At 36.6% G+C, this 24,811-nt stretch overlaps 1 protein-coding gene across 7 annotated transcripts in view; it reads left to right on the top strand.

Annotated features, from left to right (window-relative positions):
- The window catches only part of CHD9 (chromodomain helicase DNA binding protein 9), a 169,511-nt gene that overhangs the window by 51,644 nt on the left and 93,056 nt on the right, over positions 1 to 24,811 (top strand). For 6 of the 7 annotated variants that reach the window (XM_037066319.1, XM_037066316.1, XM_037066317.1 and 3 more), the window contains exon 2: positions 14,296 to 15,912. In XM_037066319.1, coding sequence (XP_036922214.1) covers positions 14,458 to 15,912 — 1,455 coding nt within the window. In that variant the 5' untranslated portion in view covers positions 14,296 to 14,457. Of the gene's footprint in view, positions 1 to 14,295; positions 15,913 to 18,083; positions 18,251 to 24,811 lie in introns of those variants that run through there. The other variant, XM_037066323.1, reaches the window with a different exon arrangement.

Raw genomic sequence — 24,811 nt, 5'->3', positions numbered from 1 at the left:
ATCTTCCAGCGCTTTTCTGTTTCTGCTCCTATTGCTTTGATATACCTCACATTAGATTGCTATTGTGTATCACAAAGTATTGGTCTTCGTTCTTGGGAAGTTTCCTATGAGTTACAGATCATGGAATATAGTCTTGTAGTGCTTTGGGGAAAAAAAATTGCTCCAAGATTTGGTTCTAGTATCTTCGTCATTCTTGGAAAGTTTCTAGGAGAGTGGCTCTTGTCCAGGGAGAAAACAAAAACTTTGTCATTGATTAACTAGAAGACAGTGATGTCCTAAGGACATGGGAAAAAAACCTGTGCCAGTGCAACCAGGAAAGTGGGATGTCCAACCCATGGCCCAACACAAACTTGTACATTTACTTAAAGCATGAGACTTCTTTTGTGAGTACCTGTCACAGTATATTTAATGTGTGGCCCAAAACAGCTGTTCTGGTGTGGCCCAGAGATACCAAGGGGTTGGACACCGCTGCTGAGAAAGCCCTCTTGGGAAGGGTGGGGAAACTTTCTCCTCACCCCTTTAGTTCTTGTGGCCAAATGTAGGATACAGCAGGTTAACATAAGACAGTCAAGTTCTAATAGCACATGGGAAAGCCACATAAGCATGAAAATTTCTGAAGACAGTGAGACATACGTTTTGGACAAAGCAGAAGGGGGAGGAAGCATCTGGGATTCCAAAGGGGAAATGGGCAATTCACAGGTAGCCCAGAAAGTGGCAAACACATTCTTTCTAGGCGACTCAAACAATGGGACAGAGGGGAATCTAGTGGTCAGATTTTTGCAGGGATCCTTCCTCTACCCATACTTAATTCATATGTGCTAAAGTGAATATGCGGAGGGTTTATGCTAAGGTTCCCTTCCTGAGGCTTTGTATTTTTTAATCCAAATCTCCTAAAGAAGGAAAGTGGGAGGTAAAAAACTACCTGAATTTGTTAGATTTGTTTTCAGTTCTAAATAATGTATGTGCCAGGGTGCCATAGCCTACCCCCACTCCCGCCCCCCACTCCCACACTGTAGCTGTAGTCAAGTTTCTTAACCTCTTAGAACCTTAATTTTTCCCCCAGTTTTGCAATTTATTGATTCTCAGAATTCCATGAAATAAACCCTCTTAAATACAAAAAAAAAATTGTATCTGCATTGAAGTGTAAGAAAAGGCAGAGGTTTTGAAACAAATAGTGGTGTAGATACATAGTTGGCCTTGCTTGATCATTCCTAGGAGAATAATCTCAAGTGGCAGGTGTGGATAAAGGTAGAAAACAGTCGTCAGTGGAAAAAGCCCACAACGAGATGAGATTAATGGGATTATGAGTAGCTAGAAACTTTAAAATCCCAACCCCTATCTAATGTAACTGAATGTTTCATGTAAGTCTTGAACTAGGCCTTGGCACTTCACCTGTGGAAAAAAGTCACAACTGAAGGGAAGGGTTTAATGTAGACATTCAAGAGGCCAGAACTGAAGTAGCATTACAGATTTGGTAGGGGAATCTACAGAAGCTTCTATCAATTGTAAAATAAAAACTTTGATATGTGCAAACACTTTAGATTTTCTAAAGGTTAAATGTGTTAATCACTCATGTAAATAGAAGGAAAATAAAATTCTGGAGAAGTTACATACTATAAAGGAAAAATAGAGGACTGAAACTAATAGATGTACTGGGGAGATTTCATCAGGTATCAATATAGAGATCAAAAAACATAGGTAAGAATGAAAACTTGAGATGGGTGCTTACAATGAACATGAATTATGAAAGAGCACGTTATCAGAAATGTTTGAAAACTTTAAAAGCCCAATTGGTATTTTGGAAGATTTATGGACAACTGGGGAGATGGAATGGTTTTTTGTAACCTTTTAAATGTTTTGTAGCTGTTGTGCTTTTAACATGATTAACATATCTTAACACAGTAGAGATTCCTTATTTGATAGATTTAGCTTTTTTACTTATTTATTTTGTAAATACATGTTGCCACATACCAGTTTTATAGCTATCTAATGATACTTTATATCTGTTTACTTTCTTCTTTGGACTTCACTCCCCTATATTCCATCTCTCTGAATTTTACCAGTCTGGAAATACTCACGTCAAATTCTACATTGTGAATAAGGTCATCTCTTGTCATTGTAACCTTTAAGGATTTCTCCTTCCCACGAGATCATAGCATTATTACTTGTCTCACTTACTCGGCCTGTACACCTTCATGACATTCCCTATATTGTGTTGCCTTCAAGTTTGCAGGAATGCTTTCTGCTCTCCCCTAAAGCAGGTTACAAGTGATAATGGGAGACCTGAAGAAGGGGAAGGTACTTTCAACTATAATTCATTCTCTGGACTACAGGTTATTCATATCCATTCATTTATTAAAAGATTTATTAGGTGATTCTTTTATTAATCAATTTATTATATGTACTATAACATTTTAAAGTGAACCCTGCCTGTGTAGAATCTAGTCTAGTAATGGAAATTGATAATGAACAAGTAAATAAACAAATGTAAAATTAAAACTTGTGATGAATTCAATAAAGAAAGATAACAGGGTGCTATGGGAGAGAAAAATGGGCAGAATTTTAGATTCTGTGATAAGTAAAGGCCTTTGTCAGATGGCACTATTTATGTCAAGGCAACGAAGAAGCTACCAGACAGGGTAAGCTTTCTGGAAGAGAGAAAAATATGTATGAAGGCAAGAAGAGCTTGTTGTACTGGAAGAAACAAAAGATTGGGGTGCCAGGACCTTAATAATAGAGGAAAACCATGGAAGATGAAATGAGATAGTCAGGGAATGGACTATACAGGGCACTGGAGGACATGTTTAAGACTTGGGTTTTACTAACGAAGGACATTGCAGTCATTGAAGGTTTCGAAGCAAAAGGAGTAATGTTTTCAATTTAAATTTTGGAAGTATTTGGAGATTGGTTTGGATAAAGCAAGAGTGAAAGCAAAGACACTGCACTACTATAGCTGAAGTCATACACGATGCTAGCTGGAACTGGGGTAGCGTGCATACAGACGATGGAGAGGGGTATGTGTGTGTCGTGTAATTGGACTTGCTATAGCGGGAAGGAGGAGGTCGGAACGGTGGCGGAGTGACAGCTTCGTGACGGATCGGATGTTAAAGGAAAGATGTCAGAAATGACCTTCGGGTTCCTGGCTTGAGAACTAGATAGAGGGTGATGAGATTTACTGAGACGAAGAAAAGGGGAAATAATTTTGGGCAAGAAAGCAAGTGTTGAGCACCATCCCTAGACAAGTGCTTCAGAAGGCGGGACTGCTTGTATCTGAGTGATAGGCGCCTCAGTATAACACCATTCCGTGTGGGTAACACCATTTGGTGACGTACTACTCATTGTGTGTGTTTTGAGAGGAAGAAGTAAGTTTCATATTTATGTTAGGAGAATTGGTAACCGAATGGTGTTACCTTTTTACACTGTATTTCAATTTTTGAAAGTTTGTGAATATTCATATAGATATTAGACACGAAGGTTTGAGAAAAATTAACTTGAATGTAGTAGTAGATGGGTTTACATTATTATTTGGGTGGTAACACAGAATACAAAAGTCTTACAGTTTTGTTGTTCTCAGGAAAGCAGCAACCTTAGTAGTCATTAGCTTGTGGGCATCCTGATATTAAATTTATCATTTTTAATGAGATTTCTGATACTTATGAGTAAAAATTATAGCTCGGGTCAATAGTAGCTATTATTTATCTATTAGCTACAGATACAGATGTTTGTTACAATTTGGCGTTATTAGCTGAAGTTAACTAACTGAATATTAAGGCTTTTTATTATACTTAAAAGGCTTTTTAAAAAATATTATTTATTTATTTATCTTTAGAGGGGAAGGGAAGGAGACAGGGAGAGAAATATCAATGTACGGTTGCTTCTCATGCGTCCCCTGCTGGGAACTGGCCTGCAACCCAGGCACGTACCCTGGCTGGGAATCGAACCTCAATCATGTGGTTCACAGGCCCGCACTCAATCCACTGAGCTACAACAGCCAGGGCCTAAAAGGCTTTTTTTTTTGAACCAGTACTTTTAAACATTGTTATTGTAACAAAGGAGCATGGTTTGAAATCTGAAAAAAAGAAAAAATTATTTTTCTTGTCTAGTGGCCATTTCAGTTTAATTTACCTGACTAAGCAGCAGCAGTATAAAAAATATTAAATTTTATTCTATTGGAGACCAATGACTATGCATCTGAAAGATAACTGCTAATATATCTTATTAGTTCCTTTTATAAGGAGAAGGAAATAATGGCTGGGGTAATGATTAGGTGCCATATATTTTGCATAAAGTTTGTCTTATTTTAAAGTTTTGTACTTTTATCACAGTTTGAGAAAATGAAAAATCATTTTTTCCTCCTATGGAGTAATGGGCTAGAATTCAATTTATTTCCTTTTTTTAAAGATTTTTTTTATTTTTTAGAGAGAAGGGAAGGGAGGGGGAAAGAAAGGGAGAGAAATATCAATGTGTGGTTGCCTCTTGTGTGCCCCCTACCTGGGGCCTGGCCCAAAACCCAGACATGTACCCTGACTGGGAATCGAACAGGGGACCCTTTGCTTTGCAGTCCAGTGATCAGTCCACTAAGCCACACCAGCCAGGGCTCAGTCTGTTTCTATGTGTGTATTTTTCAGTTATGTTATCTTTGCAGTATTTGTCTTTAAAAGGGCAATTAATTTTTTTTCTTTTATTCCTGGAACTGGGCAGCTTTACCTAAAACAAATCTGATATTAGGAAATATTTTATTTCTTTTTGTTTTAGGAAATATTTTATTTCAAAGGTTGCATGATTTAGTGAATTCACTGAATACCTAAATATATGATTGCTTTTAGTACTTTTGTTTGGTAAACATGGTGAAATCAGTAGTATACAGACTTCACTTATGTCCTCTCAGACACCCGTCTATATTTTTTTGCCAGTGTTTTTATGAGTGACATATACTCTAAATGGTGATTTATAAACATTTACTTAGTTATAACTTTATTTTATTCCAGTTTTTTAAATTTTAACTTCTAATGGATATTCAGAAACATTATAAACTGTAAGAATATAGCTGTCTAACTTACTACAAAATAAACAGATCTCTGAATCCCCACTGCCCAGGTCAAGAAATAGAATGTTACTGTTACTGGCACCCCAGAAGACCTCCTCACCGTCCTTTCCGGTTACCCTATCAGCCTTCCCCGAGGTAAGCATTGTGCTGCCTCCTAAAGCCATACAGTAGTTTTCCTGTTTTTGAATTTTACGGAAATGGGATCATGTATGGGCCCTGTATATTATATATGATACTAATATGTGTTTTTCCATTCAGGACTAATTCATTCTCGTTGCTGTTAACTCTAAGGTGTGATGGGCATGTTTTCAGTTTTGAGGTGTTATGAATAATATTAATGTGAACATTCCTGTACTTGGGGTTTTTTTGTTTGTTTGTTTTTTTAGATTTTATTCATTTGCTCCTTTAGAGAGAGAGGAAGGGAGGGAGAAAGAGAAGGAAAGAAACATTAATATATGGTTGCCTCTTGAGGGCCCCCTACTAGGCACATGGTCTGCAACCCAGGCATGTGCCCTGATTGGGAATCGAACTGGTGAGCCTTTGGTTTACAGGCTGGCACTCAATTTACTGAGCCACACTAGCCAGGGCTCCTGTACTTGGTTTTTGGTGCACATGTGCACACATTCTTGTGGAATGTGTATTATTACAGGTGGAAAAGCTGGCTATAAAGTTTGCATATGTTCAACTTTAGCAATAATACCATATAGTTCTCTAAATTTGTTCCAATATACACTCCTTTTATCAGTGTATAAGAATGCCAGTTCCTCCATATTCAGTTACGTGGTTTGATTAAAATACTACTATATTTGAAAAATCTTGTGCTCTTAATCTTTTTTATTTTTAGAGACAGGAGAAGGGGGGAGAGAGAGGGAGAGAAACATTGATGTAAGAGAGAAACATCCATCCTTTGCCTCTCTCGCGTCTCCTACATGCCCAGATGGAGGACCTAACGGGCAACTCAGGCATTTGCCCTGACTAGGAATCGAACTGTTGTTATCTTTAAGCTTGTGGGATGATGACCAACCAACAGAACCACACTGGTCAGGGCCTGTGCTCTTATTCTTAATTTTAAAAATTGAATATTTGATGATGGATAGATATTTCTACATGGATAAGACAAATATTTCCAGTCCAAAAATGAGTACCCGTGTTGTTTGTGTGTGTTGGATTACAGTGATTATAATAAAACATAGTTTTATATTCTCACAGTTATAGTCAAATATAAGAGACACTATATTTTCTTGATCCTTAAAAATGTTTGGTTTTTAAAAATAGAGTGAAGAGTACACTATTGCAGAGGGTATGGTTTGGGAAGAACAAAAAATGCATTTCTATAACTTCATCAAAGACATCTTGAAGGAGATAGATGCTTCTGGTCAGAGACTTCCAGGAGGGCAGTGATACGCTACATGGCCTCATTAAAGTATTGGGGAAATTGGGCTTGATATCTTTATTTTATACCAGTAGTAAGAAAAAATAAAGAGTAGATTAGTAGTATTCCAAGGAAAATGGAATTGGGTTTCTCAAATACTTGAATGTGAAATCACATATTAGAAAATATGTTGAGGAAGATGCGTCAATATTTGGCTGAATTTGAAATGCTAAGTAAGTTGATAGGAATGAAATCACTGCGTAGAAACTGGTATCTAGTAAACCATTTTAAATAAGAAAATCAAGGAAAGCTGTAGGAAAGAAAGTCTCAGTGTAGTACCATAGAAGCTAAGAGAATATCTGGAAGGCAAGGGGTTAATTGAACTAAGTTCAGAAAACATTTAAACAGCTTTATGATATTATGGGCCAAACAGCATGATAGGTGGCACCTGAGATGAGCAATTCATTGGCCTTTTCCTTTTAAGCACCCAAAGGCTAAATAGTACATGATAGGTGGGGATGCATAGACCATTGGAGGCTTCATACACAAGGTAGTATTTGAGTTTAGCTTCTGCTTTGTTTAGTGATGGCAAGTGTTTCTTTGGGTCAAAGATGGATCGAGAGAACATTTAGCTTTGTCAAGGTCATTAGTCATATTCAAAAGTATGGTTGCAGTGATTTTATGGGGTCAGAAACTAAAGTACGAGAGGCTAACAGACAAATGAGTATTTGGAAAATGGAGGCAGTGGATCACTTATTTTCAATATTTGTCATTGATTGGAAGGATAGAAATAAAATGATTTTGTAGTTTTGTTCAGGTAGGGGAGGTCTGCCGATGCCTAAAGTTAGAAGGGAAGCAGGCAATTGCAAAGGGATGATTGAGAGATGGAATGTGTGTGGGTCTAAGTCCTTTCACAGGGTAGGTGGAATGCTATTAAAAAGTGAAAGACTGATCTTTGGGGAAAAGTCATACCTCCTCTTTTATGAAAAGCTAGAAGAAAAAGGGATAGATGCAAAGACAGGTACATGGATTCTGCCAAGATGATTGGTGAAATTTCAAGTGGAAAACCTCAGAAGACTGAGGTGAAATTGTCCTTGGGTGAGAGTGGGTGAGTTAGGATTTGAAGGCCTTAGGAGAGAGCAAAATAACTGAAAAAGAGCCTGGAAACATGGGGAAATTAATTTAAACATTTCTAAACAAAAGCAAGGACAACATTGAAGGTCGAGGTTAACATTAACCTTGGATTAAGGTGTACTAGGCATATAATAAATGTTACATACATTCAAGAAATGTTAATTGAATTGCACTGAGGCCTAGGAGGTAAAATAATGGTGATGTGAATACTGTATGGTGGGCTGAGTGAGAGGAAAGGGTTGGAGATTATTAGCAAAAGGACCTGACTGAGAAGCTGAGCAGTGATGGGAGGGTTTATATGAATGGCTGACTGCAGACTCTTAGGAAGTCAGAAAATAGGTTAAGTCTGAGAGGGAAAGCTACATTTATTAAGCACCTAACTATAATTTAGGAACTTCCAGTACATTGGGTTACTCCAAAATTTTTTTTCCCTGTAATACGGCTTTAGTAGTGTTTAGTTGTTTCTAACTTCATTAGAAACAATTTTGTTAGATTGTATTGTGACTGCTGTCATATCAGTGTGCATTTTTAAAAAACTTGGCGAAGGCGAAATTGGTGAATCTTTATGTAGCCATTTTAATATTGAAGACGAAATAAACAACATTTTTGGCATATTATGCATTATTATTTTAAGAAAAGTAAAAATGCAACTGAAGTGCAAAAAGAGATTTGTGCAGTATATGCAGAAGTCTCAGTGACTGATGGAACCTGTCGAAAGTGGTTTGCACAGTTTTGGGCTGGAGATTTCTCAAAGGACCATGTCCCACGGTTGGTGGACCAGCTGAAGTTGATAGCGATCAGATTGAGACATTGAGAACAATCGACATTCTACCATGTGGGAGAGCCTACATACTTAGAATATCCAAATCAATAAAGTTATTGGTGAAAATGAAAAATGTGTCTTTTATTTTATAGAAAAAACTAAATGGACTTGTTGGTCAATGCAGTATTTCTAAACCCTGCAAGAACCCTTCAAGTTAAATGGTGATAATCCAGCTGGTCTCAGTTTTTAGTGTATTTCAAACTATGGAAACTTTCACATTTAGATCAATTTCCTGTTTTTCATATTAATTGAAATTTATTTTGCTTTAGAATAGATATTCATACTTAATTTAGTTATGCATATAATTCATGTTTAGGACTGTTTCAGTTAAACAACTTGACCTGACTCAGTAGCAACTGGGAAACTTGTAATCTACTTTCAATATTAGCCCCAAATTAATTGTCCTCAAACATTTTTTACCAAGAATAGAGGTGACACTGTGTTTTAAAGATTTTTCCTTTCTGTGAGATTCAAAGTAACATAAGAGTGAATGTCAACAATATGGAAGTAATTGAATTTAGTAAATTGCTTATCTGCATAGGGAGATGTTAATAAAAGCATTAGATGGCTGCTATTTAGACGAGTAGTTTTAATTTCTTAAAAACCAAGGAATCCTTTGTTTTTTAAAAATCTAATTTGAAAGCTCAATTTGTAAAATAATCAGGGTGTAATCTTTGATTGGGGAGGAAATGGGGAGATCTAAAGCCCTCTTTGCTAGCAATCCGAGAAGCACAATTTGAAAACTGCTTACATGGTGCTTGATGTAGATTATGTACAGTAGTTGTGTAGTCTGAGCACTGTTATAATCTTCATTTCACTGGTGAAGAAACTGGGCTTCAAAATGATTAAGTGATTTATGTAAGATTACATAGTTAGTAAATGATAAAGCCAGGATTCCGACATAACCTGTCTATTTTCAGAGCCTGTACCTTTAACTTGTGTTTGTAGGGCCCTTTGTAGGGTGACTTATCGATGAAATCAGGATTCTTTGACTGAAGGATAATGGAATTAAACTTTAGGTTGCATCACTGAGCCTTTTTAGGTTGCATCACTGAGCCTTTCTGTGTTTGTGCGTGTGCGTGTGTGTGAGGAAATACAGCGTAACATTTCCTCTTAACATTTTAAAGTATACAGGTCAGTGGGGGCATTCTTAAAGTAACAAAAATGAAATATTGCTTAAAAGAATTCTTTGGAATCTTAACTTTTGAAGTAACTATTAACGATCCAGAGGTTTTGTTTTATGTTATGATATTTTTTAATTCTTGAAAGCATTTGAGTATTTAGTATGTGCCAGACATTACACCAGTAGATGATAGAGATAGAACAATGAAGAAGAATCAGTCACTGCACTCATCACATTCAGTAGGGAGAACAGATACGTGGACCGTAGACCAAGAATGATAACACCATGTCAGGGTGTGGAGTACAAAAACAGTTGCTTAACAGTGTGAGGGGCCTGTGTGTATACAGGCTTCCTGGAGATGGTAGAGCTTTAGAGCTTAAGTGTAATCTCAAAGACAGTACTTTATCAAATGAAGGAAGGTTGGTGGTGGGAAGTGATGCTGTAAGCATAGAGAACTTTCTGTACATATTAATGAAGATGTGAGAAAATTTGATGAATTTAGAAAAGGCCTCCCTGAGAAAGTTAATTTTGAGAAAAGGACTGAATGAAATGAAGGATGAGTGTACTTGGTGAGTGCAAAAGCCTTGAGGAGGGAGCATGCCTGGCTTTGTGTGTGTGTGTGTGTGTGTGTGTGGTGAGCTGTAACAAAATTTACCATTTTAACCATTAAGTGTACAATTAAATGGTATTTCCATTCACAGTGTTATGCAGTTATCACCACTATGTGTTTTGAAAGTTTCTATATTTTTTTCATTGCCCAAACTCTACTTATTATATAATCCTCTCCCTTCTCTTCCTAGTCCCTCAAATCTTCTTGTCTCCATGAATTTGCCTATTCTAGATATTTCATATAAGAGGAATTGTACAGTATTTTTCACTTTGTGTCTGCTTCTTGTACTCAGCATAATTTCTTCCAGGTTCACCCAAGTTGTAGCACTGTAGCGTGTATCATTAGAACTGCACCCCTTTTAGGGTTAGATAACCCATTTTATGCATGTACCAGATTTTGTTTACTCATCTGTTGACAGATACTTGGATTCTTTGTAACTTTTGGCTGTTGTGAATGAACATTTGTGTATAAATATCTGAGTCCCTGTTTTTAATTTTTGGGGTGTAGAGTGTATACCTAGACAATAGAACTGCTGGATTACGTGGTAATTCTGTGTCTAACTTTCTGAGGAACCATCACTCCTTTCCACAGTGGCTGTACTGTGTTACGTTTCGTCAGCAACATTAAGGGTTTCAGCTTCTGAATATCCTCTCCAGTGCTGGTTTTTTTTTTTGTTTTTTTGTTTTTTCTCATTTTTTATAGCACCCCTGGTAGGTAAGAAGTGGACATCTCGTGTGAGTTTGGTTTGTATTTCCCTAATGACTGATACTGAGTTTCATGTGTTTATTGACCATTTTTCTGTATCTTTGGAGAAATGTGTATTACAGTCTTTTGTCCATTTTAAAATTGGGTTGTTTGTCTTTATACTAATGAATTGTGGGAGTTCTTTATAAATTCTGTATATTAAATCTTTATCAGATAATTTGCATATATTTTCCTCCCACTTCCCATGTTCTCTTTTTAATCTCTTGATAGTGTCTTTGATGTACAACTTTTCATTTTTATGCATTCTAATATGTTTTTCTCTTGTCCCCATGCTTTTGGTGTTATATGTAAAAAACTGTTACCAAATTCAGTCATAAAGATTTGCCCCTGTGTTTTCTAAGAGTTTTTATAAGGGTTAGATTTGGTCCCTTAGATTGCATGTGTATTTTATGATGAGTTTTTTTATTTCCACAAAAACACCATTGGGGTTTTGATTAGCACTGCACTGACTCTGTAGATTGCTTTTGATAATATTGTCATCTTAACAACATTAAGTCTTCCAATGCGTGTACACAGAATGTAGTGTATTTCATTTATTTAGATGTACTATAATGCCTTTTCTCAGTGTTCCTTTGCCATCTGTGTCCATACCTTACTTGTCCTTCATTAAATTTATTCCTAAACATGTTACTCTTTTTTTAAACATTTTATTTATTTATCTTTAGAGGGTAAGGGAAGGAGAGAGGGAGAGAAATATCAATGCATGGTTGCCTCTTATGTGTCCCCTGCTGGGAACTGGCCTGCAACCCAGGCATGTGCCCTGACTGGCAATCGAACCACAATCTTTTGGTTCCCAGGCCCACACTCAATCCACTGAGCTACACCAGCCAGGGCAACATGTTATTCTTTTAATACTATTGTTACTGAATTGTTTTCTTAATTTCCTATTTGGAATGTTGATTGCTTTCCTACAGAAGTGCAGCTGATTTTTCCACATAGATTTGTATCCTGTAATTTTGTTGAATTTGTTTATTAGCTCCAACAGCTTATGTGTGCGTATTTATAGTTTTCTAAAAGATCTGTTATTTTTTAATAGAGAGAGTTGCACTTTTCAAATTTGGATGCTTTACCTATTTTTTTTCTGGCTAGATCTTCTAGTTCTATACTGAATGAATTAGTGAAAATGCCTTGTTCCTGATCTTGAGGGAAGAGCTTTCATTCTTTTACCATTGAGTTTGATGTTAGCTGGAAGTTGTTCATACACGGGCTTTATCATGCTGAGAAAGTTCCTTTCTATTCTTTTACTGAGTGGTTTATCAGGAAGGGTGTTAGATTTTTGTCCTGCTTTTTCTGCATCTAACGATATTCTAAAGTATTTTATTAATTATGAAATAAAAATTTGAAATGGTGTAATGTAATGGTTTCATTGGCAGCATTTTTTCTTCATGTTATATCAATTATTTGATGTTCCTTATATTTGGCATACTAGATGTGATAACTTCCATTGTATCTTTTTTGGTTTTCCTTTTGATAATCATTGTTATATGAAAACAGAGACATTGCTTTCCTAAATAATTCTTAGGTGTATACATAGATGTTCTCTAGTCTGAAGTTTGAAGAGGAATAAAAGATGTGCTTCAGCCCTGGCTGCTGTGGCTGAGTGGATGAAGTGGGCCCCTGCAAACTAAAGGGTTGCCAGTTGGATTCCCAGTACGGGCGCATGTCTCGGTTGTGGGCCAGGTCCCCAGTAGGGGCCCCTCAAGAGGCAACCACACATTAATGTTTCTCTCCCTCTTTCTCCCTCCCTTCCCCCCTCTCTAAAATAAATGCATAAAATCTTTAAAAAAAGATATATTTCAGAGAAGTGATTTAACCTACCTTATTTTGGGGGGGGGGTGCTACTACTTTGTTTAGCTCAGACTGCATAGCCTCCATCTGCTTGGTTTCAATTGTAAACTCGAAAAATTATTTTTTTGTATATTTCATGTTTTCTAAAATCGTATTTGTTAGGGCTCTTTGATACCATTGTCATTGATAATAATCCATTTCTAGGTAAAATTAATATAGATTTTGATAATTTTTATCTCTGAACTTTCCAAAAGTATTTCTCCATTTAAATAGTGAGCAGACATTTTGTTTAGGAAATTTATATTTCCTAATATGATCTCAAAATAGTTATGAAAAAGATTCTTGGGCCTTTGCTATTTTTTGAGTAAACTAATACGTAAACAAGAAATAACCTTCATTTGTTGTATTCTGTGTAAGACAGTGGGGAGCAAAATCCTAAATTCTTTGGTTAAAAATATTTGGAATGATACCAACTTGGATCAGAATTGGCTAGCCATTTTATATTAGCAAATAACCCATTAGATCCTTCCCACACATAGTGTATGTGTGTGTATGTATAAATGTACTTATTTTTTCTCCTGAGACTATCATAAAACTAGTTTTTATTGCTCAAGCTTCTGTTTGTTTTTGCCTCACTTGATCATCGTTCACATTTATTTGCATAGTTTAGTAACTATAATAAATACATATTCATTCCAAGTGATTCAGTTATGAGGGGGGCATTTAGGGGCAATGTCATGAATGTGACTACTGACAGGAAGGTGTTTGGTTTTGCTACATGGGTGTGTAAATTAGTTGGCTGTTAGGAAGGCTGATCTTCATGGTAGGTGAGCAAGAGGACTATGGTAGCGATATGTAGGGACATCCCAATCAATATAGCACGTTTGTCTTGTTTGCCAGCTTATTAGATTGCTAACTTTTTAAAAGAGATTTATTTATTTTTAAAGATGGGGCACTAGAGGGAGAGAAACATCAATGTGAGAAAGAGAGGCATCAATTGGTTGCCTCTTGTACATGCCCTGACTAGGAATCAAACTGGCAACCTTCTGCTTTGTGGAATGGTGCCCACCCAACTGAGCCATGCTGGTCAGGGCTAGATGGCTAACTTCTGTTTCGTTTGGGTCAGCTGATCATGACCCCGTGCAATTGCTCTTCTTGAACCATTTTTACATTCCCTGTGGAATAATAGACTTAACTGCTCAGAGGTCTAGAGCAAAAGATTACAATGCTAATCTGAGAGGATTTCATGTCAGCTTTCTTAAAAAGACATAACTTTCAAGTATGATAAATTTATATTTTATACAGTAGAGCTGCTGGGTAGTGATGACCATTTCATGGTATGGAGTGAATCTGAATCTGACATACCATTCTCAAGTTAAGTTTATATTCTGTTATGGTATATGAACTGCAAAATAAAGTAGTGTGAACTATTACTTTTAAGTGCATATAGTCATGTCCTCTGCACCAGCATTTTTTTCATTGTAGAAAATATTAATGAGCTATTTATAATAAATCATTCTACCAGACAATGCTATGCACTTAAATTTTGTTTTTCAAATCATATGTAAACTTTATAGAACTTTAATGAGTACTCATTATTAAACTTCAATTGCTTTTGTTCTTATTTTTCTAGGATTCTGACACTTCATGACGTCATTATCTAGAGCAAAATGAACGTAGACCTGTTTCGGATTAGTTGATGGCCTTTGGAAATGATCCTATAATATCTACTACAGAGAAGCTGAATATACTTCATTTGGAGTGAACAGTCCAGATTGTTACTGAGTTTTTCAAGATGACAGATCCAATGATGGACTTTTTTGATGATGCCAATCTTTTTAGTGAGACTTTAGAGGGTTTGTCGGATGATGCCTTTGTACAACCAGGACCTGTTTCACTAGTTGATGAATTGAACTTGGGTGCAGAATTTGAACCTTTGCACATAGACTCGTTGAATCATGTTCAAGGTACTCCAGCACATCAGAAAATGACTGATTATGAACAGATAAATCAGTTTGATTCAATGAAATTTCATCAAGTTAATCAGTGTTTTGGTAGCCCAGCGGAACATGTGTTATCTCCACACTCTCAGTTTAATTGTTCTCCCATCCACCCCCAGAACCAACCCAATGGTTTATTTCCAGATGTAGCAGATGGCAGTCCAATGTGGGGCCATCACACACCTTCTAGCATTACAACTCAGAATGGGTCTCCTTTTCACCAACAAGGACATTCTCACTCTATGCATCAAAGTAAAAGCTTTGTGGCACACCATGACTTTGCCTTATTTCAGGCCAATGAACAACACACACAGTGTACTTCACTGCGCTCACAACAAAGCAGAAGTCATCTTAACCCAGGGCAAAATCCTCTTAGCCAGTCCAAAAATTTCATGGATGTTAATGTTTCTGGTCCACACAGAGTCAGTGTCAACCACCCACCACAGATTACTAGTGCATCTACTTCACAACAGTCTCTTTTGATGCAACAGTTTTCTCAAACGTCAAATCCTTCAGCACACTTTCTCAAGTGTAGCAATCGGCAAGAAGGAAATTTTAATGGACCTACTCCAAATATGACTTCCTGTTCCGTCAGTAATTCACAGCAGTTTTCTTCACATTATTCCTTTTCTAGTAATCATATATCACCGAATAGTCTTCAGTCCTCTGCAGTTCTTGCACCCAATCACACAAATCAGACTTTATCTGATTTTACTGGAAGTAACTCCTTTTCACCTCATCGGGGAATGAAGCAAGAATCTACTCATCATATGCTAAATCCCAATACATCACTGAATTCAAGTAATTTCCAAATGTTGCATTCATCACATCCTCAGGGTAATTACAGCAATTCAAAAGTATCTCCTGTGCACATGAATTTCCCGGATCCTGTTGACTCGGGAGCTCAAATGGGCCATTTCAATGATCATGTAGAGACTAATGGCTTTTCATCTTTAGAAGAGAATTTGCTTCATCAAGTGGAGTCCCAAACTGAGCCATTCACAGGACTTGACCCAGAAGATCTCCTTCAAGAGGGTCTCCTTCCCCAGTTTGATGAGTCAACATTTGGGCAAGATAATTCAAGTCATGTATTAGATCATGACCTTGATCGGCACTTTACTTCACATCTTGTAACAAGGCCTTCTGATATGGCTCAAACTCAGTTTCATACTCAGGCTCGGAGTTGGCATTCATCACTTTCTAATCATCAGCATTTACATGACAGAAATCGCCTATGTTTACAGCGACAGGTATGTAGCCCTTATTTTGGTAATTTGGGATAGGGTGGGCTTTTGCTCACTCAATCAATTTTATATGAGACATAATCAAAATTGGTCAAACTCAGTATTATTAAATGAATATGCATGTTTTGATGTAGATTTCTATTGCTTAAACAGTGTTGTTTGAAAGTGATTCATTGATGTACTCAAAGCAATGGACTCTTTATACTTAGAAAATGGTAAGCTTTTAAGACCTTTTGAAACTTTAATTTATGATTGCCTTTAAAAGAAAGGTTATAAAACAAATGAAAACCATAGTTGAAATGAAAACAATATACTCTGGTTTCGCTTCAGATTATATAAATCCTTTGCCTTTTACTGAATATTTCCATGGCTAGAAACAAAAAAAAAAAAAAGAAAACAATAGATCGAGAACATTTTATTGCATACCTGATGGACATAGGGTTAATGTTCCTATGAAAAGCTCATATGCAAACTTATAAGACCTCAGCTGACAACTAGATAGAGCATATAAGGTGAAATTCACAAAATGAATTAGTATACAATGTACAGAATAATAAGCACCTTTAATAATTGCAGCATGGTTTTATTTTCACTTAATAGAAAAAATATTTTAAATGTGGATGCTGAATCCTGGCAAATTTATGATGAAATTGGAACTTAGACAGAAAGCAGTGTGGCAGTGTGTTTGAGTACAAAATACTTGATTTTAGTAACCCAAACAGCAAAAGTAATATACACAAAGATATTTATCTTAAAGGGACAGCTGATAACAACATAATTATTATCATTTCCATATTAGATTTTAATTAGGCTTAAGAGAATATGTTAGTAATAGGAAAAAAGCATAATTCAAACTTGAAATTGCAGTGACGTGGTTAAGAGTGAAGGCTTTGGTACCACAGTACTTGGGTTAGAATCTTGGCTCCCTGTTACTTGGTAGCTGTATCACTTTTAGCCATTTATATAATTTCTGTGTCACTTGCTTCATTTTTAAATGTGGAATAATAATAGGATATAATAGGGCTTCGGTAAGTTGTAACATGTAACATTGCTTAGAACTGTGCCTGGTATATAGTAAACACTTAATGAATGTTTTCATAATTGTATTTTTTTCATGTGCATGAAAGTATGCACATCAAAAAATATCAAAAGGAGATAGTGAAATTACACTTTCCTTCACTTTCTCTTGTTTTGTCATGAGAATTTTATGTATATACCATAAAACTGTATTTAATATAATATTTTGTCATTTTCCTGAGGTCTTTTTAAATTAAGGATTCATAGTACTTCAATACCTTGGTTACCTATGAGATTTGGTGAACCATGAAATTGAAATATGCCACAGTTCTTGAAATTAAATATTTAGGGACCATTTTCTCATTTCAAAGCCTTGAATTATTTTAAAAAGATAAAATCTTTATCCTTTCCTTTGGGTCAAGTTTAGTTCTATTTCAAATAGTATTTTAATTACATTAGAAAATGTTTAGATAGATTTTAAGATACTTAAAAGGTACTTGTAAACCCCCTTTTTCCCCTTCTTTTGTGGCCTAAGTAGAATATTACGATTTTGCTCCCTCTGCTGGAAGAGGGTCAAGCATCTGAGTTGGACACTGGGAAAACTCTACTTATTTGAGTATAGCGTCATCGATTCACACTATTTATGTAGATTTCTGATTAACTTGACTAATCAATTTGTATAGCATATAATTGAAGTTAAGAAACCTGAAATTTATTAACTTTTTAATTTTTATTTTTATTGAATTTATTGGGTGATAACTGATTGACAAAACTATACAGGTTTCAGGTACCCAGTGCTCTACAACACATCATCTATGCACTGTATGGTGTGAGCATCACCCCAATACTAACTTCTCTCTCAACTTTATTTTTCTAAGGCTTAGTCATAATTTAAATTGTTTTTCATTCATGTTTTTTAAAACATATTCTGGTTTTAAAAAGGAGACTCCCTTTAATAGATTGGAATGAGTGGAGGATAATTATAAGTAACTAATATAGTCCTAGTACTTCCCAGTACTACTTCAGTACTGGGAACTACTAGCACAGATAGTAGTAACTGGGAGAAATTCTCTTCAGACCCATCATAAGCAGCCTTTCACAAGTCATCTTATTCTGCACTCATAAATTCATGAGGCTTTAATTAAATTTCGTCTTTTTGTTTCAAAGTTTATTACATAGTCAAAATTCTGGTAAAGGGTAGCCAGTTCAGAATACTTTTCTGACTTACTAAAAGTCTGTTCTCAAGTTGTGTATTATTTGTATTAAGAGTGGTGTTTGGGAATTGCTGATTACAGCATTGAAGAGGAGAAATGGACTGGTAGAGAAGGTAGGGGATTATTACAATTATGATGACTGTGGATTGCATACAGGCTTTACATGCACTGAATTATTGGTTATATATCCTAAGTATGTGTAATTCAAACGATTTAATGTGTATAATGTATGACACATTTTGGCAGAGCATGTAAGTTTTTTGCTGATGTCAATTTTGGCATGTTTTGGATGGTAATGGTTACTACATAGCCCAAATGTTATGTCAATGAGTTATTGTATAATTATGGTATTTCCCCATGTTCTATGGGGGGAAAACACCTTTTGTAGGTTCAAAAAACTCTTAATTGCAGCAATTTCATTTCAGACTAAATTAACATTATTAAATATGTATGGAAGTTAAGAGATTAAAAATAATAAAGTGGCAGCATTTTTGGTTTATCAACTTTTTAAAAATGGCATATTTGGTATAGCCAAAACAATATACAGGTTGGGACAAAAATAGGTTTACAGTTGTTTTTATAGAAAATAATAAAATAATAAAAATAATACAAAAATAAACTGTTTTGTGTACTCACAACTGTAAACCTACTTTAGCCAGACCCTGTATTCTTTAGTCTATTGTTTGAAAATTCATGGAAGGCACTCTATTTAGACTTCGAGAAAATTGCAGTTAGAATTTTGGATATGTAAAGAATATTTCTAAACCTTGTTATTTCTTATTCCCCAGTGGAGGTGGGGGAATTGTGGATATAAAAATTTCAGATATCTTAGGGTACCCTGAAATCTGTTGTCAATCATAATGACAGTGAATATTGCTGAGAACATTTCTTATATAATTGACTCTAGAATTTTAGCACTTAAAAAAGAGAAACAAAAAGGTGAGATGATACAAGTGTTTCTAAATGTAAGTAGTTAACAGAAAATATCAGATTATTTTTATCTCTAATTTTTAAAGCAAAGGGATTTTGCGAGACTGATACTATAAACTTTTCATTGGCCTCTTATTAAAATACTTCCCACTATTTCATATTTCAGAATTTTTCTTTTTCTTTTTTTTTACTTTTCCAATAAGTATTTATTATTAGTTTAGCCATGATTCGGGATCCAGGGCGGGATGTACCCAGGTCCCCCTTCGGGTCCCTGAGAGAAGGATGGAAGACAGAGGATAGGTGGGGTGCAGCCAGTTCAGATCTTCCCAAGAAACGTGCCCAGTTCTGTTCTGCCCAGTGGTCATCCCGGCTGACACCCAGGATGTGGAGCAAAGGGACTTGTACACATGCCGGTACCGTTTGCGCTTGGAAACATCACCCCCTTCAGCAGTCACTGCCTTTCACAGCGGTGAAAGTTTTGGTGGTTCTGCCAGCAGTTCCTGGTGTGGTTCTGACTGGGGAAGCCGCTGAAAAGGGGGCAGTCTGATAGCTCTTGATTTTGGTCTTGATGTCTTCTGCCACGTTGCTGCCTCCTACAGGCGCCCGGGGAGCTGCCCGTGGCTCAGTGTGACCCTCAGCCCCAAATTTTTCATCTTTATTTTGTTTGTGAAGTGGAAATATCATGGAGCACTTTAATCTCAATGTTTATAAATTAAGTTTAATGTACAAATTCTGTAGCCGTGAAAAATATTATGTGGGACAGCTGAAATAGCAATCAAAACAGGAAATAGATTTGAAGAATTCAAAACAAAACACCCAGGAAATAGAATTTTAGGGTAGACGTAATTATTTTTAAGAAGTTTCAGAATTCTTAGTTGTCTAAGCCAAAACACAAAATAGAAATTTCGTACAGGAATTAACCTTTTAGTTGCCTTCTCTATTTCAGTTAAAGAGGACTGGTTTTTGGTTTTGACATTTCTTTCAAATCTTCTAGATTAAAAATTCTGTCTGAACTGGGCAGTCTGTGGAAGGTGACTGGTCCTAACGATCGTTACGAAGTTGTGTGCTACTGTGTTGCGGAGGGGTTGAGCTCTGCACTGCCGCCAGCAACCGGAGTACTAGAAACTCTGGTTGTTAACAGTAGCTTTCAGGCTATTGACCTGTAACATGCATACTTAAAGGGAGAAGTGGACAGGAAGTGAGTTCCAGGAGTGGGGAAGGGGCATCAATTGATGAGAAATTTGTGGGTTAGTACAGTATGTGAAGAGCATGACATTCAAGCTGAACTTCAAAGTAGGTCTGATAAAATTGTGTTCTCTTTGGTCGATGGAGTATACTCCCAGGCTCCTTAGGACCCCTCAGTCATTTACCTATCATCATAATTTCTGAAATTGAAAATAATGTGGTTGGGGCTACTGAGCCATCAAACTTTATTCCTATAATGGTAACACAAATATAAAGTTGCTTTGGAATACCTGTATGGGTGATCAGGTTTCTTTGGGAAATTGGACTGAAATGATTTTAATACAGTAAGGTATGGGTAATATATGGAAAAACAGAGTAAGCACATAGGAGGCTTGGACTGCAGTTTTCAGTTTAATAAAATCTGATAATTTTTGCTGTAGTCAACCATACAAATAGTACCTTGCATATTATGCAAATAACACCTACAAATTATGCGAGAACACTCTTTTAAGTGAGGTTTTTCCTACATGAATACGTATGTGTTTATATGTGTGAAAACAGTACATGTACAAAATTTACTTTGACCATTTAATGAAATCACAGAGGTTTAGAGCTGGACAAGATTTTACTCTTATCCTTGTATAAAAAGCAGAAACAGTGTAGAGAGGTCATGACCTACTTGCTGTCACATAACTAGTTAGCAGATTCCTTTTGTAGTTTAAACTCAGCAGTACTGTTTAAGGGTGATCGGAAGTGAGAGTAATACCACCCTATGGTCAGACACATTTAATGTGCTCTGTTGTAAAATACAGTTATAACTGGTTGCCTTCAAATTGAGAAATACTTTTTCAAAAGTTTTTGGTTTTTTTGCATGTGTAACTTTCAGTGTCTTAAGGTTTTAACTATCTCTTTAGGGTTCAAAAATGAACAATTATGTCTGTCAAATTTAAGTCTAGATTGTGTATATGTGAATGATTGAATTTTATATAACATCTGTGTTTTGGAAATGTTGCATTTTACTGCTTTTACTTGTATACTAAATGTCAGTCAGGTGTAATAGATCATGCTGGGCACTGAGGTTGCAAACTGAGTAAAATGAGATCCTTAGCCTTTGAAGAACTCAGATTGAAAATTGTCCTACTTCCCTATTGGTCCATATTAGAATTTCAGTGCTGTTCTCTTTGCATTTCCGATACAATTTCAATTGACAGTGGTTTCCAGCACTTTCACTTAGCCTCCAGTTTAGTAATTTTGAATGAGTGATTTACAAAGAAAAAGTTAATTTCCTTGACCCATCTATTTAAAGGAGGTGTTCTCAGTTTCTGGATTAGTTCTTTGTTTCATAATGTTTTCGTAATCTGTAACTTTGATTCTTCATATGCATATTATAACTGTAAATATAATATACAACTAAGGTTCAGTTGCTTTGTAAATGGCAGAGCCAAGAAAGAGGGCTTTTTTTCCTGAGCTTCTAATCTACTTAAATTTATTACAAACTAAATCTTTTGTCCAGGTCATTTCTGAGACAGATTTTATTGATTGATTTTTCCCTCCTTCAATGTAGGTTGATATTTTTCTGATTCTATTGCATGCTACAAAATTTTTGAATAGATGGCAGACGTTGTGAATTTTACCTGTTGAATGATGAAAAGTTTTATATTCTTATAAATATTCTTGAGTTTTGTTTTGGAACACAGTTCAGTTACTTGGTAATTGGTTTATCTTTGTAAGATCTGTTTTTAAGCTTTGTTAGCCTGGACCAGAGCAGTGTATAGTCTAGGGCTAATTTTCCCACAGTACTACCACAATAGCCATGTGAGTTCTCTGTCCAGTGCCCTGTGAAATACAAGAAGATGGAAAGGAACAAACTACTCCTGGCCCTAGTGAGATCTTGCCCCCTTTGGGGTGTCTTTTTCTGGGCCTTGGGTGATTTCTTTACAAGGTGGTAGTGTCGATCAGTTAGTTACCTAAAGCCCCCAGAGGGGACCTTCAAAGATCTCTGAAGGGCTTTCCTGTGAAGCTCCCTCCTCTCTAGACCTTTCCCTGCAAAGGAGCTTCCTCAGCTTCCATGGATTTCCAGCTCTGTCTCCTCGACTCAGGGGCGCTGTGAGATTTCCACTTGGATTTCTGTTCTCCCTGTTACACTGCAGCTTAGAACACTCCCTGTGTCAGCCTTGCTCATTTGTTTCCTTTCTTTCAGGATCACTGTCACGGGTTGCCCGAAGTCCAATGTCTAAAAACTATTGTTTTGTGTTTTGCCTGGGTTTTTTCAGTTGTTTCAAGAACGAGGGTAAATCTAGTTCTTATTAATCTATCTTGGCCGTATTTGGAAGAGTTATAACACCATGTTGATGACTGCATAGTAATTTTTATTGCAGAATACCATAATTTATTTAACCAGTTTATTATTTGGGGGTACTGTGGTGAACATTCTTTGCAGATAAATTGTTGAAAGGTTTTCTTAGGCTCCACCGAGGAAGAAATGCCAATCAGCCACAAAGTTGGGCAGTATAGAGCTTTACTGGGGTTTGCGCCAAGGTTCCCTGGCCTGCAGAGTGAGGCCAGGGAAGTCCCGCCCAAGCAGGGAATATGGCCCAAGCAGGGAATATGGCCCAAGCAGGGAATATGGCCGGGGTGGTTTATTTTGGTCGCTCTCTTCGTGGGAGCTGGGGATTGGTCCCCTTTGAACAAAGCGGCAGTATATCATTGGTGGTTCTCCTCAGGTTCAGGTTGCTATGCGGATAAACCCCGCCCTTTCGGCTCTCTAGTCTGACATCGGCGGTCTTTTCCGGGTTGTAGTTCAGCCGCCATTTTGTCCTGCCCACCCAGTCTAACAATTATGTGTACCCGTAATTAGACAAATTCTTAGAAAATCAAGGTAAATGCACACACTTTCCTTTGAAGGTTTGTACAATTATGAATAACAATAAAAGCACAAATAGCCCATAAATATTCAGCAGTTACACTCTTGTTTATGACTTTACATACATTTCCTCATTTAATCTACAGAGCAACTGAGGTAGATCTTACTATCCTTTTTACAGCTAAGGACTTGAAGGATAAGACGGTTAAATAGCTTGCCCAGGTTCTACAACTAGGAAGTGTCAGAGCAAGGATTCAGGTACAAGCAGTGGGACTGGGGAGCCCTCACTACCCTCTGTTGCCTTAGAGCAGCTATTTTCCAACCGGAGTGCTGCAAGAATGTTCACCACGTGCAGTAGCTGACTATTTAGGCTGGGGCACTGGCCTCTTTTCCCTTAGATTTTCTAATTAAAAAGACAGTAGCCAACACAACAATGGCTGTCTGGAGTGAATGAGTCAAAATTAAACCTATTTTTTAGTCACATTGGGAAAAAATATTTTTTTTGGTGTGTCTCAGAATTTTCGTAATTAGTTTATGTGTGCCATGAGATGAAAAAGGTTGAAAATCGCTGCCTTACAGTATGGGCGTATTGAAAATGGAAGTGACCAATAAATAGCTGTGTATCAGTTGCTTATTGCTGTTGTAACGATTTATCACAAATTCTGTGTCTTCAAAGAACACAATTTCATTATCTGACAGTCCTGGAAATCAGAGATCTGAATGGATTTCACTGGGCCAACATCAGGGTGTCAGCACAGCTGTATTCTTTTCTAGAAGGTCCAGGAGAGAATTCCTTTTCTCGCTTTTGCCAGTTTATGATGGAGGCTTGTGGCCCCTTCAGCTTCCTCCCCAGCAGTAGCTGATCCCTGTCTCTCCCCCCGTGATTCTGCTCTGCCTCCCTCTTCCGACTTCACCTCCAGTAATGGGTGGTCCATATGGTGTCCTCTCATTGCATGACTCTGCCCTTTTCCTCCCACTCATACGGACCCTCGAGATTACATTGCACCCAAGGACAATCTAGGATGATCTCCCCCCTTTTTAAGGCCAGCTGATTAACAACCTTAATTCCATCTGCAATCTGAATTCCCTTTGCCCTGTAATGTAACACTCACGGATTTGGGGCATTAGGAGGTAGGTATGTCTGGGGCTGTTGTTCTGCCTACTATAAGCCATGAGGCCAATTTGAAGAGATTTAACTAAAGAATTAATTGACAAAGATCTATTTTGTGATTTTTTGACCTCACATTATTAAAAACACGTTTGAGTGTCTTGTCTTTTAGCCAAAAATGATTTTTGCTCAGTCTCTTCTCTCTGCTTTTTGTGCTAAGAATTATCTAGTGGTCTAGTGTAAAATCATTCAAGTTTGGGCTATTTGAAACTTGTGATTTCATATTTTTCAATAATGTATGAGTATACTTAAATGATTTAAATAAACTCAACAATTTTTTAAAACAACAACAAAATTTTTATTTATTCTACAGTTATTTAGTAAGCCCCAGCCATATTTTAGGCATTGTGCTGGCTACTTTTTATATGTTACCACATTTTATTCTCACATTAATCTTACAATGTTACTGGTGGCATCTTAATTTATAAAAGAAAAAACGATTCAAGGTACAATAGCTTGTAAGTCACAGATCTGAGACTTGAACACAGATTTGAGAAAAAGTATCAAGAAAATATTCTTTAAAAAGTC

Source organism: Sturnira hondurensis, unplaced genomic scaffold (assembly GCF_014824575.4).
Source record: "Sturnira hondurensis isolate 20B ecotype Veracruz unplaced genomic scaffold, ASM1482457v3 Scaffold0016617, whole genome shotgun sequence".
Taxonomy (NCBI): Eukaryota; Metazoa; Chordata; class Mammalia; order Chiroptera; family Phyllostomidae; genus Sturnira; species Sturnira hondurensis.
This window is presented reverse-complemented; position numbering and strand designations above follow the sequence as displayed.